This window comes from Diospyros lotus, chromosome 5 (assembly GCF_014633365.1).
Source record: "Diospyros lotus cultivar Yz01 chromosome 5, ASM1463336v1, whole genome shotgun sequence".
NCBI classification, from domain to species: Eukaryota; Viridiplantae; Streptophyta; class Magnoliopsida; order Ericales; family Ebenaceae; genus Diospyros; species Diospyros lotus.
Window position 1 is genome coordinate 15,817,111 of NC_068342.1, and position 19,832 is coordinate 15,836,942.

The following is a 19,832-nucleotide window of genomic DNA, read 5'->3' on the forward strand; positions in this document are numbered from 1 at the left end:
CAAAATGTTGTCGTTGATGCCTTGTCTAATAGGGATCAAGATGTGGGGGTCCTAATGGCCATTTCTATGCCTCAATTGATTATTTTTTACTCCGTTCAAGAGGAAATTCAAGGGTCAGCAGTTCTGGGGGAATTTTTGACTAAAATCCAGCAAGGGGAGCTTGACCTACCATGGGAAGTTAATAATGGCCTAATTCTATTCAAGAAACGAGTGTATCTCCATTCCAATTCCCCTCTCAGGGAGACAATTTTATCTTTCATGATCAAACACATGAAGGATACCAGAAAACTCTCCATTGGGTACAATCAAACTTCTATTGGCAAGGGATGAAATCTCAAGTCCAAAGAGTATGTTCAGTCTTGCGTCGTTTGTCAACACAATAAGATCAAGCACTTAGAGCTAGAGGCATTGTTACATCCTCTGGCCAAGCCGCAACAAATACGGGCTAATTTTTCCATGGACTTCGTGGAGGGACAACCCAAATCTCAAGGGAAGAGCGTCCTTTTTGTGGTGGTGGATTGTTTCTCGAAGTATGCTCACTTTATTCCCTTGTCTCATCCCTATTTAGTGCAGTTGGTGGCTCGTATTTTTTTTGACAATGTCTTCAACTTACATGGGTTGCTCTAGTCTATTGTTAATGACCACAATGTTACCTTTACCAGTGACTTTTGGAAAGAACTATTTAAATTGGCTGGCACGTCTCTTAACTTCAATTCAATCTACCATCCTTAATTTGATGGTTAAACTAAAGTGGTTAATCGGACCATTGAGATGAACTTCCGCTGCTTTATGGGGTATCGACCTTAGGAATGGTTGTATTGTTTGCCTTAGGCCAAAAATTGCTACAACATAGGGCTTCATTCCGCCTTGCAAGCCACACCCTTTGAGGTGGTTTACGGGCGCGCTCCTCCGTGGATCTTATGATTTGAGTACAACCTGATTAGAGGCTGTGGATTATGCCTTAATACAACAAGATCCATTTTGCAGACCTTAAGGGATTGTTTGTTACAAGCCCAGGTTATCATGAAGAAACAAGTAGATCAACACTGTTGGTATCTACAATTTGGTGTGGGGGATTGGGTGTTATTGAAGTTGCGACTTTCCAAATAGATTTCGATAATTTCTCATGTCAATAAGAAGTTATCTCTATGTTTCTGTGGACCCTTTCACATGTTTTGCCACCTTGGCAACGTTGGTTACGAGCTATCCTTGCCAATGGACAGCCAAGTAGACACTATGTTTCATGTTTTGTGTCTGAAGTGCTTTCATGGTGGACTACTTGCCATGCAGGGTAACACCTCGCTTTCGCCCTCAACCTATGTTGGACTCACATCCAGAATGGTGTCATGACCCTAGGAGCAATAGAGGGGTAATATTGTAATAGGGATATAATAATTGTTAGGATATATTTTTCAATTTGTTAGGATTACAGTTGTACTGCACTTGGGTGCATGGGCTGAGGCCAAACGGTTGTATTGCACATGGGTGCAGGGGCTATGAGACTATAAATAAGCCACTATTGTAGGAGGGTAAGGATGTTTTGAATTGATGAATGAATTCTCTCATTTTCCTTCTCTTGAATTCTCTCTCAATCTCCCTCCCGTTTCTGTTAGCTCTCTCTAATCTCTCTCTTTCTCTGTTCAGATCTGCAACTCTCCCTCATTTCTATCCATTATCTCCCCCCATTTCTGTCTAATTTCCCCTCCAATCATCATGTTCTTGATCCTAAACCCCTTGGATTCTTCCGATTTCCAATCCAAACCCTAGGCTAAACCCTAGGTACATAACAAATGGTTGTAGGGAGTTTCTTATCCATTGGGTTGATTTGTCTCCAACTAAAGCTTCTTGGGAGCAAGAGGAGGTTCTTAAGGCCAATTTTCCTTCATTTGAGCTTGCAAACAAACACATTTCCAAAGCAGGGGGCGATGTTAGGGGAGATACCACTCGACCTCCAATTAACCAAATTTATAAGCATAGAAATAAACCCACGACTGAATAGGGTTATTTCTTTTCCTATTTTGATTAGAATAGGATTATTCCTATTCCTAATTTTAGTTAGTTTCTTATTACTATTAGGTAATGTAACGAATAGCATGATAAACAAAAGGAAAACAGTCGCTAATCCTCGCACAAGCACAAAGGTGTAAGAACCAGAGAAAACTCTATCAATTGTATGGGAAAAAATTATGTTATTGACTGAATAAAATAAACTTAAGGCCCTACTATTTATAGAGGGTTTTACAATCCCTATTCTAAGAGATAAATGAATCTTAATTAAGAAAGGAAAACTAGAGCTAAGTCAAAGACAAAATAGGAATCCTAAATATTCTAGAACAAAATAGGAATCTTAAATATTCTAGAATAAGGAATAAATTAAATCTTCCTACAAAATAGTAAAATAGGCCCTAAAATAATTAAATTATTAAAATTATTAAAATTAATAAAATGAAAGCTCTGTGTCATTAGGAGTCTTTGTTTTCCTATTGGATTAGGAGACTACAGTTAGTTTCTATTTGTCTCCTAGTAGGAGTCTTTTAGTGTGTGATTATAAATATTTTCTTGTAGTTATGAAAAGGAATGAGAATAGTTTTACAACATACTTAGTGTGCAAGAGATTGAAAGGTTTTCTCTAACAAGCCCTAGTTTCAACATAGGCCAATAGGGACAAAAGTCTTTGAAGGGATTAGCTTTTGATCTAGTTGATCGCCCATGGACTTGATCCGCTAACAGCTTCCCTAATCATTCCTTCAAGAAACTACATGCTCAAGCTAGTGGCCCCTTTCCTATCATTTAAAAACTTGGACCTAATGCTTATTTACTTGACTTACTTGATGAAATGAATATTAGTCCTACTTTCAATGAGGAAGATTTAACTCCTTACCAAGGCACATTTGAGCCTCCTCTCTTGCCTACTAGTGTTCCTGCCGGTCACTAGGTTCCTTGTATCCCACATATCCCAACAAAAGGATGTGATTGATGTTGTGCATAACGATGAGATTGTGGCTTCTTCCTGTTGTGGTGGTTATCGATGATTTCTTGTCAAATGGAAAGATCGACTAGATTCAAATAACACTTGCATTACTGAATAGGATTTTTCAGTCTTAGATCCTAAGCTCTTAGTGGTATATACAGTCCAACTTGTCGGAGCCAAGTTCTTTTCAACCAAAGGAGAATGATGAAGATTGTAGAAACAAATACTTTGGAAAATAATATTTTAGACGTAAAAATAGAAATTAATATTGTTTTATTAGTTTATTTATTTTTAATTTGTTTCCTAGTTTCTTTTGATTTCTTTTATTTCTTAGAATCCTAATTAAATTAGGATTATCTTTATAATCTTAATAGATCAGATCAAGGAATCCTAGTTAAAGTAGATTTTTATCTATTAGTTGTCGATAAATAATCCTTTAGTGATGTATTGGAGGTCAAACTTTGGTGAATAATATTAATTAATGATATTTGGTTTGAGTAATTGAAATTACTCTTGTTTCTTTGGTTTGGGTTTCTGCATAATATTGATTTCTCAATAAGTTTCAAAAAGAAAATAGTTTTATTTGGAGAAGAAAGAATTTTCTTGAAAAAGAATTTATTTGCTTTATTACGAAAAATAAATTTTCTTGCGTTTATTTCATGAGAAAATATTTCTTGTATAAAACCACGTATTGCTTGTCTCGATTCCCCACGATATATATATTGTTCTATGCATTGGGTTTGGACTCATTATAGATTCTTATAAATTTTTAAGTGACTACTCAACTGTGGAACTAGCGCATTAGACAGTGTGAAGGAGGAAGACAATTTGGTTTATCTCAATTAGGTTGGTTATTGCGCTTCGGTATGTCCCACTTTGTTTTTGTGGGTATTAGTTTTGTCTTAGAACTTTTTAATTTTCTTATTGGTTTGCTCCAAGATTGTTATAGGCAGGGATCGTACAAACAATTATTCAGTTTATTCTTGGAATAGATATTGTTATGATTCAGTTATTCGACATTGTTATTATTATCATGATATGATATGTACAGAGGCTTGCTTAATCTTAATGGGTCTTTGGTTAGTTAAGGATTAGCAGTTGGTCATGGGACTCACAATGGACCGTGATAGGCTAGGATTACAAAATCTCACATGGTGTATTTGATTGATTATAACTTTGAAATTACAAAATCTAAAATTGAGTATCAAGGTTCATCTCATATGCATAGAAATATTTTGATTGCATTGTTCAATATAGGACGATAAAAGATGAAACCATCATTTTGCATGACAGCATATCCTTATGAATATAACTGACCTGTAACTTCAGCTTAAGCTCACGTATAATCTGAAACAGCCTCTTGTAGCCACTCCAATTGTACTCCTGCGGGGAATGAGCTTCAACTATACCCCACCAGCAATCAACCATAGCACCATCAACATTGATTGATTTCAAAACTCTTAATTGCTTTACCAGACTATCTGGATCGACAAGCTCACACTTCATATTGATGACACCCAACTGCAACTCACAAGTGTGTACTTATTACAATTGCAGCAGAACCAATTGAATTACGGTCATGATTAACATTGGTATAGGGCCAAAAAAAAAAAATATACACACTGGTTTTAGAATATTATATCTCAGGTTATAGTACGATGAGGAAACAAAAGTAAAAATATTGAAGTTGACTGAAAGTGTGAATGGAGAACTGTTCCACGCGCAAAAATTAATGATATTGCAAAAAAATCAGAAAGTTGCCACCTAGGAAAGGATTATATAACAAATTGTCAGAATGAGTAAATAAATTATGTAATGAAGATTAAAATAGATTAGAGGTAAGAGATCAAACATGTTATTGGAACTCACTGGGAGCATCACATAAACTGGAATATAAGGTGTGCCCACAAAATCGCGCTCCTGTAACTTTTGTGGAATATTGGCAACCTAACAGAAAGGTCAAGAAACACGTGACAAGGAAAATAACCTCAGAAGGCATTCAAACTGTATTGTAAGATTAAAAACATAAAATGAGAACATAAGTGTGGTTTGTCAATAGAAGTTAGTTTGACCCAGGCCTGTGGGTTATGAATACCAACATTGATGTGGGACATATATTATTCTTAAAATGAAAAAGGCATTGAGATGACAGCTATAGTGCAGTATGTATGCATGAGTTTATCTGCATAAGAATTAAATCAACAATTTAGTTTGTCATATCATTATGGGAATGTGTTCCTGAGTACAATGCTTCAGGTATTTTATGTAATGGCACACACCATTAAAGATCAACTAGGTTTTATGGGGGAAATTTAAAAAAAAAAATGCTAGCAGATGAATATAGCTGGGATGATGATGCCAAACTGGATGTACAGTAAATTAAGAGAAGCAGTTAAGAATTAATGAAATTGTGAGATGATAGAGAGATAGTAAGAATTGAAGATGACATGAGGGAGATCAATATGATGGCACAAGCAAGTACAACAAAGGCCAATAAATCCCCATATTTAAATGAGTGCGGCATCCATAGAATTGCCAAAGGAAGAAGGTTAAAAAATTACTTCAGTTCAAATATTAAAGAAAGATATCTTATTTTGCATTTAAATCATATTATTGCCCTTGAAAAACCAAAATGGTGAAATACAATACAAGTTGACTCATATTATTAGATATGATCACTGTTCTAAATATCCCTCCCCAGCTGCTTAGACTAAATTCCCTAAATAAAGAGACTTGGTTTCAAGTTCCTTCAAGTTATATATAAAAAATATATTATAAATCACTGTTCTAAAAGGGCATCCCTAGTGCACAAGACTCCCTGCTTTATGAGGGTTGGGGGAGGGTCATTTTTGTACATAGCCTTATCCTTGCTTTGCAAAAAGGTTGCTTCCGCAACTCAAAAGCATGTCCTTCACAGAGTACCATCAGTATCAATTGCAGCTCTAAATGTAGGAAAAATGTAACTTATTAAAAAAGAGAAAGAAAACCAAAAAGATCTATTGAGAGCAAAGTTATTTTGTTAACAAATGCAACTACTACATTGAAGAGTATATCGTTAAGAAAAATATTTGGAAACAAAGTCAACAAAGTTTGCTTATCCCCTTGAGGAGAAGGTTCAATTATTTGGAAGACATGCTTGGTTTGTTTACAATCAAACCCTGATTTAATGCTTTATGAAACATCAGATAGTTTTCCACTAGGTTATGAGAGGTATTGTTATAAGATGGTCGAATCATTTAAAAGTTTTCATGCTTCTCAAGTTAATGATATTTTCAATTGTAAACACAATCTGAGAGGCACAGGTAGGAAGTATCAGTTGAATGATCACAGCTGTAGTTATTCAAAGAACAAAAACAAGGGTGATATCTATAGTCAGAGTGATCTTTCTTCTTGATTAGCTGGATCTTTCTTTCTCCTTTTGATTAGTAGATTTCAGTGCTTGACCTTACTATCACATAACACAAAATATTGAGTATGAGAAATGGGATGCCATCAACTGCAAAGTCTCGATTAGCATGAACTTCCACAAGGCCAAAACTGAAGAGGAAAAAAGTAATAAAGAATGCTCAGTCATAAATTCTTGCTCCTGGAAGACAAAGCTGGTCATGTTACAAAACCTGCAGGTTGCCAGAAATATACTAGCATGGAAACATTGGAATACATGTAACCTCAGTAAACAGTGCAGAATCTAATACCATTTTATTTTCGACAGAGTCCATGGAGCCCCCAATAAGAGGATGATTTTCTGCTGCTCCTCCATCTCCACCCATGGCTGATGTCTGTGACCGGGCACTTGATGATACATCATAAGGGGATGAAGATGGCACAAAAACACCTTTCATGTGACCTGCATTATATTCCACTGGACTCTTGTAATCAGAACATATTCCTCTCAATGAAATAGGTGGGGTCTGTTCCATTGGCATATCTGAAGATGTTGAAGTCAAAGCAGTAGTAGACGTGCCACCACCAGCAGGTCTGGTTCCCTACAAAGTTAAGTGGCAAATACCCAATTCGAATCTTCTTCAATGTATTACAGAAGTATATATTAATCATTTATGCCTAGAGAGAGCAACAAATGTGATGTTGTAGAGGAAAAAGAAGACAAAAAATATGTAACTTTCCACTGTCAATTTACTTGTAGGAAGAAAGCAAGATGTAGACAAAAACCACAATCACAGTCTCCTTTCTTAGTGTGTATTCCATCCCACAGTGACAGTCTTTATTCAAAATCTCATTCTTTGGTAGATGAGATTAATGCATCTATATTTGACCTTTATGATTAATTTTCCATATTACACCTTATCTTCTACCGTAGCTGAAGAGTCACCTCTGTGCTCAAATTTATTTCCATAGGAAACTGGATTCCTTGGAGTTTACACTAAATCACATCGATGGAACATCCAAAAATAGAAGTTGAAAAGGGCACTTCTTGCATTTTTTCTTTGCTTTTAGAGAGAGAGAGAGAGAGAGAGATGATATTCTGGTTTCCATGATCAAGGCAACTAACTGGTCTCCATTCAGTGAGAAAAAATGAAAAGGTCTTCCCAGGATCCACCTTTGAGTTATGTCAGGAGGAAATTAAGTTACCAATCCACCTCCCATGTTATGTCAGGAAGAGATTAAGCTGCCAGTTGTCACATACAACTCCACTAACGGACCAAATCTTTGCAATGTGTTTTAAACTAGATGTATCCATTAGTAGCAGACGCTAATTAATATAAGACAGATCACAAAGGCAAGAAGCACAACACACTTTACAATTGAACAGAAAACAATTGGATGTCAATTGGAATATAATGACTGTCAAGGTCTACACACGAGAATCTTGTCAGAACAAGAAGTGGCCAGGTAATTGTCTTTGATCAAATTTGAAAACACAAAACGGTGATGAACTCCATTAAGGAAAAGGATTAATAAAGAATCAATCATATAATGTTATTACATTAGTTGTTCACATTATGATGTCATAAGGATACTTTGGCAAAAAGTATTCTGCAGCACAACAACATACCAAGACTTATTTCACTACAAGGGGAGGCTACATGAATTCTAACTTGCCAATCATTTCTATCTGTGACCTTATCTTTTGCAACAAAAATTCTTTAAATATACAAAATCTCAGATATACATAATTATTCTGAGAATTGAGATATGCTTATTCATGATCACATTATTTTTCTCTTAACATATCTCTTCTGTTCAACTAATTTTCAGTGGCAGCATAACTCCTACATAACACAATGCCACAACAGATCAACCTATAGTATATTCAGAAAAAGAAAAGCCTTGCTTCATTAGGTTAAAGACCAGATAACAGGATTCATTTTCCACAGGTTAAAAATCAATGTCAACAAGCTGGCTTGAAGCTCATGAGTTCCATTCATTTTGCATTTAACTAAATAAAAGCTCAAATATCAAACCAATGCTACTTGTTTAAACTCCTTGGAATTAAGCCTACAATTCAAATGTTCAAACAATGAGTATAATGCACAATGAATAGTAAGTAATTTGTAAAAATAGCAGCAACCAGGCTTTGAAAGTATAGGCAAAAAAGACTACTAGCCTCCTCAGATTATCCTCAAAATCTAGGAAAGTTTAGGAATCTAAAAGAGGAAAGAATACATAAGGAAAGTATATACAAGAAACATCCTAATTACAGCTTATATACATTCACAATTATTTTATTTTAGATTGATTGCTTTGTTTTCTTCCTTGATCACTGCCATAGAATCAGCCATTTACAGCCTTGCATCACTAGGGTCAACCTTTCCATAATAACCATATACTTACAGCTGTCTTCCCTACTATCTTTACCTGAGATTCCAACATAATTCAATGTTTAAGTGAAACTAATTAGAAGTTAATATCAAATTTTCCAGAACTGAAAGCATCACCAGCATCACAAGCTAATACCTGTAGATGGGGGCTAGCTACATAGATTCAAGCTTTCACAAATGGACAAATCTGTTGAGATCACAAAGCATAGCTAGCTCCTCTAAAATCACACTCAAGACTTATATACCATTTTTGGGGATTTTGTCAAGTTCCCAAAGCTCTGTACATCACATGACTGTTTTTACCCAAACTTTTGTAAGAAAATTTCAAAGATTTAGGGCTTATTTGGCATTGCTGATAAATTTCTGCTATCATGAAACCAATTTTGCAAGAATCACTTTAGGAAGAAGCAGTTTAGCGTTTGGCCATATCGTTTTAAGAAATGCTTTCAGTATTATTATGTATGTTTAGCCATTTATTGGAAAAGTCTTTTAACAATCAAATTACCAGAAAAGACATTGACAAAGGTGTAGCTTATATACGATTTTTGTCCTTTTTCAGCAAATTTCTTAAGACTTATGCATCTTCAAAGAAAGAAAGAAAGGGAGAAAAGAAACTTCTGCCACTGTTGTTAGGGTTTCAGAAGCAACACAAAAATCTCCAGGCCATTGATTTGTCCCACAACTTACTTACGAGTAGCATTCCAGCACCTTAGAGTCTAACAATCTTCTAATAATTTCTAACATCTCAGGAATTTCAATGTTCCATCCAACCAGAGATTGATGATTGTGTCTCTCTCATTGTTCTGCTGGTTTGTAGTAGAATCAATGGACAGCTATGAAGAAACAGGGTTTCTCACTAGAATGGAATTAAAAAAATAAAAATAAAAACTTCTGTTGAGCCTTTTTCTCATTCACTTTGATTGGTTGATGCCATTATAGATAGTGTGAAATGCTTTGGCCATGGAGTGATCATGGGCTACGGATCACAGAAAAGGGTTAGTGAAAGAGTGAAGGTGCAAGAACCCTCACCAACTCTGTTGCATCATTCTCTCTTTGCCATACCATCTCTGTGGGTTTGTCTGCTCTCCATGACCAACCACATTTTTAACACTCAGTTTTGGAGCTACTATTTATTTGTGAGTATGAAGAAAATGCTCTGTTGTTGGTCAAGAACAACAACAATCTGTTGGTGTGTAAAAATGAGAAAGGATTGGAACAAAAGCAAGATTGGAAAAAGGATTAGATAAGATTGAGGGTAATGTTTGCAATTTTAAATAATGATGAGGATAATTTTGACAAAAATAATTTTACTTTATGCTTCTGCTTTTGCTGTATAGCTCCAAATTTCTGCTTCTGCTACACAGCAGAAAAATAGATTTTGTTGTTGTGTAGAGGCACCTTTTGAATTTGGACAAACACTATAAAAAAACAAACAAAAGCTATTTTGTTAAAAAAAAAAAAAAAGAAGCACTTTTTTAGTTTGCTGCACACAGCCAAATAGGCTCTCAGTCTTTCCCAAGCTAAACACCCCTTAAACGATTTTTCCTAGACATGAAACTGTCACAGCCCAAGAGGGTAATCTTGTAATTGGGTACACCTAGTTAGTTGGGTAGTTACACGATTGTATAGAGGTTGTTGCAGGGGATTAGAACCAACTGCACATGGCCACTTGGCTGTTATAGAAGATGTAAATAACTGCCTCTCCTATAAATAAGAGAATACTACCGAGGATGGGGATCGTGTGAGGAAATTACCACTGATCTTTTCCCTCCTAATTCTCTCTCTCTCTCTCTCTCTTTGCTTATTCGACTTCCCGCCTATTTTGGTTCTTCTTCAATTATGGAAGAACCTACTAGTCAGATTAGGGGTCTAACATTTGGTATCAGAGCTGATGACCCGAGGGCTGTGGAGATGGCAGGAGGAACAAGGGTGAAACAAACGAAATCCAAGTTGGATGCGACAGTACCAAGAGCAAGTAGAGGATTGTTTGGATATCTTGGAATTGGGCATCAAGAACACGTAGGAGGAGATGGAGCCGGTCGAAGTATGCGGCCAATTTGGACCAAATGGTGGATCAAGCAATAAGTGGGCTCCGAGAGGAGATTGCTGGCTTAAGTCAACAATTCAACCAGCAATTGAATGCTGCTCGGAAGCCTCATGCCAGTTTTCCCACAGATTTTCCTCCCAAATCTTTCTTGGCGCCAATTCTGATGACACCAATGGAGAGGCAGAGACCCAACGATCAAGGAGAGACAGGAGAAAGAATGGAGACAAAGCAAGACAATTCGAACCAAGGAATTGGGGGTAATCACTTCACCATACCAAGGCCACGAATGGACATTCCTCCGTTTGAGAGGAACAGACCCCGGTGGTGGATCTGGCAATGTGAAAGAGTCTTTTACTAGTATTGGGTGGCTGAATGACATGATCCGCCCTACCGTGAAGATGCTCTATCCGACGTCAATCGAACAAGCAACAGAACAAGCTCGCCTTCACGAACTGTCATCAGAGACCTTCGCTAAGAGGCACCGCCTATCAACCAAATGTGGAAGAGATGAGACTTCCTATTGTGGGATAAATAGAGGAAGTAGTGGGATAAACAGAGGAAGTAGCCAACCCTGGCTAAGGAGCGGATTGACCGGAAGGAATACACCAAGCCCAACCCCAACCAAGGCTTTGCCTATAGAACAAAAGAGGCAATTGGGGCTTTGCTTCAAGTACGGGGAGAAATATAGCCTAGGGCATCAATGCAAGAGGTTGTTGTTAACAATGGAAGGTTAGGGAGAAGAAGAAGAGGAAGAAGCGGATGAGGAAGAACTTGTGGAAGGCGAAGAGGGTGGCAAATTATCCATGCACGCATTGCAAGGCCAGCCCTCAGGTAAGGTGCTCAAGGTGAAAGGTATAGTGGGAAAGAGAACATTGGTAATCCTCATTGACAATGGCAGCACCCATAGTTTCCTTGATGAGAAAACAACCACTGTTCTACAATGCCACTTACAGGAGACGCCCCCACTATCGATCTTGATAGCTAATGAGAGCCGGATGGTGAGTCAATTTAAGTGTGTTGGGTTCAAATGGATGATGAATGGGCATGAGTTTTCTGCTAATCTGCAAATCTTAAGGTTGGGGGGATGCCACATTGTGCTAGGGGTAGATTGGATGCGAACTGTAAGTCCCCTCGTATTTGACTTCAATACCTTAAAAGTCACCTTTGATAAAGAAGGCCAGAAGGTGACCCTGATGAGGTGCCAAGGAGCAAGGGAATGCAAGGCAATAACAGGGAAGAGATTGCAAAGATTATTGGAGCAGGGGGGGCACATCAATAGGGCAGCTACATTCCCTATATGCCCGTGAAATGGGGGTGGAGAAAGAGGAATATGCAACAGGAAGACAGAGAAGTGGTGGGCAAAACATGGCCAAGTCCTATCATCAACAACCACTAAGGTACACCCCAATGGCCCGATTCACACATTGTTAATGGAGTTTGAGGATTTATTTGTCACACCTTCCACATTTCCCCTCCTAGATTCCTTGACCATTCCATCCATCTCAAACCAAACAGTGAACCAATCAATCTCAGAGCCTATCGATATTCCCTTGTCCAAAAGGCCGAAATAGAAAAATTGATCAAGGAGATGCTGTCCAAATCCTTGATCCAACCAAGTCAAAGCCCATTTGCATCCCCAGTTCTATTAGTAAAGAAAAAGGATGGGTCATGGACGTTCTCCGTGGATTATCGGCAGCTCAACTCCATAACCATCAAAAATAAGTTTCCCATTCCCATTATTGAGGATCTCCTGGACGAGCTATCTAGGGCCTCTATCTTCTTCAAGCTGGACCTCACTTCAGGATACCACCAAATTAGAATGAACCCTAAAGATGATTATCCTAAAACAACTTTTTGCACCCACCAAGGACACTATGAGTTCTTGGTCATGCCCTTTGACCTCACAAACGCACTTGCAACCTTCCAAACACTCATGAACCATATTTTTGCTCCCCATCTTCGAAAATTTGTGCTGGTCTTCTTCGATGACATTCTAGTCTACAGTCCTAACTTAGACTAGCACCTAATCCATCTAAGGAAGACCTTTGAAATCCTCAAACACCATCAACTCTATGAGAAAAGGTCAAGTGTACTTTCACAGAGACTAGAGTGGAATACCTTGGCCATATCATATCCAGTCAGGGGGTAAGTACTGACCCCCAAAAGATTGAAGCTATGACACAATGGCTAAGACCTAAGACCCAGGAATTGAGGGGGTTCCTAGGACTCACGAGCTACTATCGAAGGTTTATAAAAGGGTATGGTGTGATTCGTAAGCCCCTCACCAGCCTACTCAAAAAGAACAGCTTCCAGTGGGGAGTAGAGGCTGAGGAGGCTTTTGTGTCCCTTAAGGAGGCCATGACCCAAGCTCCCATCCTAGCATTACTGGACTTCTCTAAGGAGTTCATCTTGGAGACAGACGCTAGTGACACCAAAGTAGGGGCAGTCTTAATTCAAGAGAGCAGGCCAATAGCTTATCTAAGTCAAGCTCTTGCCCCAAGGCATATTGGCCTAAGTATTTATGACAAGGAGCTGCTAATCGTCCACATGGTGGTAGAGAAGTGGAGGTATTACTTGGAGGGTCGACTGTTCACCATCAAAACAGATCATGAAAGCCTGAAATTTCTGTCACGACAAAGGGCTCTCAATCAACTGCAAAGGAAGGGGATCTCTAAATTCATAGGGTTTGATTATGTAATCCATTATAGAAAAGGGAGAGAGAATTTGGTGGCATATGCCTTGTCTAGAAGAGAGATGGAGGGTAGTTGCCATGCAATATCAGCTCTGGTACCCAATTGGGTGCAGGGCATAACCAGCAGCTATGAGTAGACTAATTGGATCAAGGAGGTGCTGGCCCGCTTATCTGTGCAACCCTAAGATGACTCGGGATATACTCTAAAAGGAGGACTGCTCAAATACAATGTTAGAGTGGTGATTGGGGAAGATGAGCAACTGAAGAAGAAGATTTTACAATCTTGACATGATTCCCCCATTGGAGGGCATTTAGGGTTGAATGTAACATACCACCGAGTTAGGCAGCTATTCTACAGGGAATAGGATTGCATTTGTCATCAGCTTACCACCTGAAAACTGATGGACAAACTAAACGGGTTAACCAGTGCTTAGAGACATACCTAAGGTGCCTATGTCTTACTAAACCAAGAAGTTGGAATAGATGGATGGCCTTGGCATAGTGGTGGTACAACACCAACTATCACACGGCCCACAAGAGGACTCCTTTTGAAGCCTTGTTCGGATACCCACCCCCCCTATCATCCCTGCTATTATGCACTACAGCCCATTCGAAACCACAATAGATCAGTATTTGCAAGCTAGACGAGAGGCCCTACAGGTGATCAAGAGAGAACTTACCCTAGCTCAGCAAAGAATGAAACAGATGGTAGATAGGCACCACACATATCGGAATTTTGAGGTGGGTGAGGAGGTTTTTTTGAAGGGTGAAAGAGGTTTCAACAACACCTTTTCACTAAAGGTCCTATATCTAAAATTAGTTCCAATTACTATGGGCCTTTTAGGATTACTAAGAAGGTGGGTCCCGTGGCCTATAGGCTGCTACTTCCTGATGGAGTAGGGCTACACCCGGTGTTCCATGTCTCCCCTTTAAAGAAGGCCGTGGGCACAATGGAAAAGGTTAGCCAGGAAGTAGCGGAACTAATTAAAGATTCCATAGTGGAAGTGGAGCCCAAAGCAGTCCTAGAAAGGAGAGTGATTTACTAGGACTCACTACCACTTACACAGGTCTTGGTGCAATGGATACATCTACACCCTGACAACACCACTTGGGAGTACCTTCCAAACTTTATCCAGAAACATCCCAGAATGGCTAGCCTTCTCTGATTTCTTGAGGACAATATATACTTCGGGGGGGGGGGGGGGGGGGAGGGTTGTCACAGCTCGAGAAGGTAATCTTGTAATTGGGTACACCTAGTTAGTTGGGTAGTTACACGATTGTATAGTGGTTGTATCTAGGGGATTAGAACCAAGTGCACATGGCCACTTGGCTGTTCTAGAAGATGTAAATAACTGTCTCTCCTATAAATAAGAGAATACTACTGAGGATGGGGATCGTGTGCGGAAATTACCACTGATCTTTTCTCTCCTAATTCTCTCTCTCTCTCTTCTTTCCCTCTCTTTCCTTATTCGACTTCCCGCCTATTTCGGTTCTTCTTCAATTACGGAAGAACCTATCGGTCAGATCAAGGATCTGACAGAAACTTTACACACATTTTTTCCTACTCTTAAGGAGTATGTGATATTTTTACGATTTTTCCCTCTAAAAGGTTAGGAATGACCACTAGAACCTTGATAAGCATTTCAAAGCCACATTGGCCTAATTGGGTGCCATTTTCTCTTTTCCTCCTCTTTAACTTAGTTAACAGCTTTCTTCTTTTCACTTGCACACACATGTGTTATGTAGTTTAGGTCCCTTTTTATTTTAAAGCTTTCCTCAATTTTCTATACATTTTGACCCTTTAGATCCCAAGGCAGCCAACATACACCAGAACAAGAAAGCTGGGTGCACTAAGTTAGAGCTCCCTTTTTTCTATCCTTAGCTTGCCTTAGCTAGCCAACATAGACACAAAATCTAAGTAATTAGAGTTCCAAATATTCAAATAAATGAAGTTTAAGTCAGTACATAACCATGGTTTCACATAAAGATACAAAACAACTCATGAAGAGGCAGGAAGTGTTAAAAGGGTGAAGTAGAAAATTGAACCCTCAACCTTGTAAAAACAAAGAAAAGTATTCTGGTAATGCCAGACAAAAGAAAGAATGTCAAATAATTGAATTGTATTCAATGAAATTTTCTATCATACATGGTGGGTATTTACCAGGGAAAGAAACCTAATTTGTCTCTAACTAGAACTCTAGGGATTTATTTTCTAAGACTTATCTAGAAAAACAATTAAGTATTCACTTATTTTATTTTACAAGATTTATCTAATAAGATAACTAAATAGATGTAATTATCTAATAAGATAATCAATCCTATAAGCTTATCCAAGAAGATAATTAATAAAATTAGATTTACTTCTAAAATATTACATTTGGAACTACTCTTCATGCATGCATCCTGCGTCAACTCAAAACTTTAGTCAGGGAAGCTTTATGACAATGTTTAATCCCTCATGCTTACAAGCATGAAACCCCTACTACCTAGCTCACAATGAGAATCTTAAGGCTTATATGAAGTCCCGCAACATGGGGATAATAACAGTACATCAGTTCAAAAGCATAAAATTAGTATAACTCAAGACATACAAAATATATCCTCTAAGAACCTCAGTTGGCTCCACCTCCAAGAACCCGCCATTCCTTTGCCAAAGGATCCCTTACTCTGGTATGCATGAAAACACACAAGGGGATGAGCTTCAAGCTCGGTAAATCCATATGCAAAGCACACAAAAAAAGTGTCCAGGGCCTCAACTCTGTGCACACCAGAAATGTGATTCAATCTACAACATAGGCGGGCCAAAGCAGTCCCCTCTTTAGTTGAATGGCATCGAAGCCCTCTCTACCCTGAGAGGAGACTTCAGCTATCCCTAGCTGAACCTAGAGGCTCAGCACTTCATAAAAAAATTATTAATGCATCACAAAACATAATGAAAATGTGCAAAGGCAACAAACCAACAGTGGAATGGATTTACCTTTGAAGAAACCTTCTTAACACTTTCTCATGAGCCTCCTCAAAGTTTGTTGTTGGTCTTCAGGGGCTGGATCTTAGTGCCTCTTACCTTTCTTCTTTCATTTTCTTTCTTCATGCAGCACTTTGCAGAGAAAACTTTCTGTTGGCTTTGCTCAGCCCAGATTTGGTTCTCTCTCTACCTAACAGCCACCTAGCCTTTTGTATAAAATTATTCTCTGCCCAATGACAGACTTGTACCATCTCTGGACCACAAGAACCTGGAAGCAACAGGAAAAGCTTCCAAAACCTTTCTGTTGCAGCTGGATGCTGCTACAGTTTTGGCTCTTTCTTGTCTTTAGCTACTCATTTGGCTTGGCTGGGTTGTAGCTAGCTGATCCCCAGACAAGCTCCCAACCAGGTTTTCCAGGCCACCTGAGCCCCCATTCCCACTCTTTCTTGGTCAATTCTGAATTCAATTTTTTCAGTAATCAGGTCCTTACGTTCAAGACTAAATTTCCCTATTCCAAGTAGGTTTTGGTCTCACACTTAGTCATAAGTTAAACCTCATTCTCCTTATCTGAAAAGAATTCTAACAGCTTTTTGGCCACTATTCCTTTCCTTTAAATCTTTTTTCTAATGTCTCTAATTACCTGAAGGCATTTGAGTACCTTTTGTAGGATCTTAGGAAGCCTAGAGTACCAGTTTTTTAGCTCACTTAATTCCCTTATTCTCCCAAGCTTTTCACGAGAGTTAGGTGTTACACATATTGCTTCTAGTGTTACTTATCTACGTATATGAGTAACTTGTTAAACACCATGCCATGGAGAATTGTTCTACAGCCTGGGCACTGACACTGAGAAAGCACACTTCAAAGCATCAGGACCTCAAGAAGATATTTATACTTAAGTTATAGTAGCATGAAATCAATTTTGCCCTTGTCTTTGGGCTAGTGACATTTATCCTTTTTTTATTTATTTATTTTTGATCAGCCTACCTGTGGCTGAATCAAACTTAGAGAATGAAAGAAATGTGAATTAAGCCACTCCTCTCAGCTTCTCCTCTTCCTAAACCAGTTCCTAAACCTTGATGAATGTGGTTTCAATCCTTCTATGATACGAAAAGTCGTATTGATATATAATTTCATCTTGTTCTGACTTTTTTTTTTTTTTTTTGGCATCAGTTTTCTCATTTGGAGCAATATACAACTCAACAAAAAAAAGGTGAGAACCTAAAAACAGGAGCAAAATTGCACACTGGCTGATGAAAAGAAGCTATGGCCACCTTCAAGATACCATCTATCAAAAAAAGCTTCCCTTTGTATTAGGTATAACACCTATTCTCACATCAAGCTGTATGAATCTTGCATAACTGCTTTTGATTACATCATATTAAAACTAAAAATTGAAACATCAAACAAACCAAGCATTTGCATGGATAGATATAGCTATAAGTTGTATAATACATGAACACAAGATAAAAGGCGAAGCTTTGTGCTTCAAAATAAGTACCTGTGATCTAGCAGGGAAGGTGGTCCCATCAGGAAGAACAACCCAACCAGCTTCCCTAGCCAAAGCTGCGATGACATCATTAATATCAGCTCTAACCCTAAGATTATAGTTCCCGTGTCTTCTAAGTCCTGCCAAGATCTTTGCGGTGACTGCCCTCCGTTGCCGCTCTCGTATTTTTGTCCTCTCCTTCTCTTCTAGTGGTCTACACCGTCGAGCCCCTGCTTGGGGAGTTTGTAGCTCTTGAAATTGTTGGTGCTGCTGAAACCGGTTGCCGTTGCTGCTTGATGCAAGCCCCCCATCCACACCCATCATTATTGATGTTGTGTTGTTCTCTTCAATGCTGTCATTTTCATCTTCTTCCTTCACACCCAACCCCATATCCTCATCATCATCCTCACTTGTTCCAAACCTCTGCATCTCTGTTGCCATTGTTCCCCCTTGCAGGAAATATGGAACTCTTAGAATCCTAAATGTCACAGCTCAATCAGTATTTTTGATGAAAATGCCATTGTCAAGTCTTGTCTTCTTCAGGCATACACTTGAGAAATATCTGTACCCAGAAAAAAAAAAAAAAAAGGCACAAGCCTCCAAATGATCAACATTTCAGGGCACCTTTGCTACTTCCAAAAGAGAACATTATCGCTCATTTCCACTTCAAGAAACAAAAAAATTACTTCTTAACTGCGAATTCAGCTCATCCAGTTACCGTCGACTTAAAGTGAGAAACTATACCAGCAGCTTTGACACAATTATGACGTAAACGTAACACTTCACGTCAATTAACATAATTTAAAGAACTTGAAATTATTTCAACTACACAATTGTATTGGACTAAACATGAAGTTTTCGAGTTGTTATTGGATTAAACATGAAACGCGACTTTTCGAGTTTTTCTTAGCAAAATTTTGAGTACTACGGCATCAATTTTAACTTACAAACAAATATACAAACGAAGAAGACCATAGGAAGAACAAAATAACAAGGAAAACCTCATGTTACCGTACGGTATCAGATTCCAGGAAAGCATGTCAATTCCGAGCCTTCCACAAATCCGAACCCCGAAAAGGTCGAAATTATCCATTTTTTCCATACGCGCGCGCGCGCGCGCACACACGCACACACAACTGTCCTACTCCCTCTTCTGAATCGGAACCAAACTCCGAATTCTATAACTGCACAGATAAAGGCGCAGATCTCCACGGCGTCGTTGGGGGAGAATATCCCGGCAGAGGCCGGGCCGCGGAAAGGGGAACGCGGGGAAGAGAGGAGAAACGAGCGGCAGAGCTCCGGCGAAAGGATGGATTTTCCGGCGAAGGTCCGGCGGAGGAGAGAGAGGAGTGTGCGAGCATGCGGGGGCTAGGGTTTGACACGCGTGCGAGAGGGGATCGAGCGTGCGTAGCTGAGGGACGAGCTTATTTTATATTATATGAGCTGGCACGGCGAGTCACGAGCTATGGGTCGCGCTCAGTGTCGCGGTGCCGACCATGACCATCACTTTGGGCTCTGTCTGCTCTTCAAGTAGCTGTAGCCATGGGAGGCGTCACCAAGAGATTGGGCAAATTGTCCGGTAAAGCAATTAAAATTTTATATCAAAATTTAAATTAATACGAGACATAATTATTGTTATAAAATTATTATTAAAAATAAGACTAAAAGATAAATCTCACATAAATTATACCGAATGCCCAATTCTAAATATATATAAACTTTATCCGCATCCGAATTTACTTAAAATATACATCAGGAGAGAAGATCAACCATCTTGTGAATTAATCGAACAAAGTTCAAACTTTTAAATAATTAAATAAATAATTTAAGAAAATTTTATTTTATTTATGTATGTGGGTTTCTTATATAGTATAAAATATATAATTTATAA

The 19,832-nt window shown here is 38.6% G+C and overlaps 1 protein-coding gene across 4 annotated transcripts in view; it reads right to left on the minus strand.

Moving 5' to 3' along the window:
- Positions 1-19,394, minus strand: part of LOC127802584 (beta-amylase 7-like) — a 44,010-nt gene extending 24,616 nt beyond the window's left edge. The window contains exons 1-5 of one of the 4 annotated variants that reach the window (XM_052338473.1): positions 18,943-19,394; positions 17,954-18,503; positions 6,667-6,957; positions 4,841-4,918; positions 4,289-4,492 (exon numbers count right to left, since the gene is read on the minus strand). In XM_052338473.1, coding sequence (XP_052194433.1) covers positions 4,289-4,492; positions 4,841-4,918; positions 6,667-6,957; positions 17,954-18,382 — 1,002 coding nt within the window. In that variant the 5' untranslated portion in view covers positions 18,383-18,503; positions 18,943-19,394. The remainder of the gene's footprint in view (positions 1-4,288; positions 4,493-4,840; positions 4,919-6,666; positions 6,958-17,953; positions 18,504-18,942) is intronic. The other 3 variants (XM_052338472.1, XM_052338471.1, XM_052338474.1) reach the window with 3 other exon arrangements.
- Between the last annotated feature and the right edge of the window lie 438 nt (positions 19,395-19,832).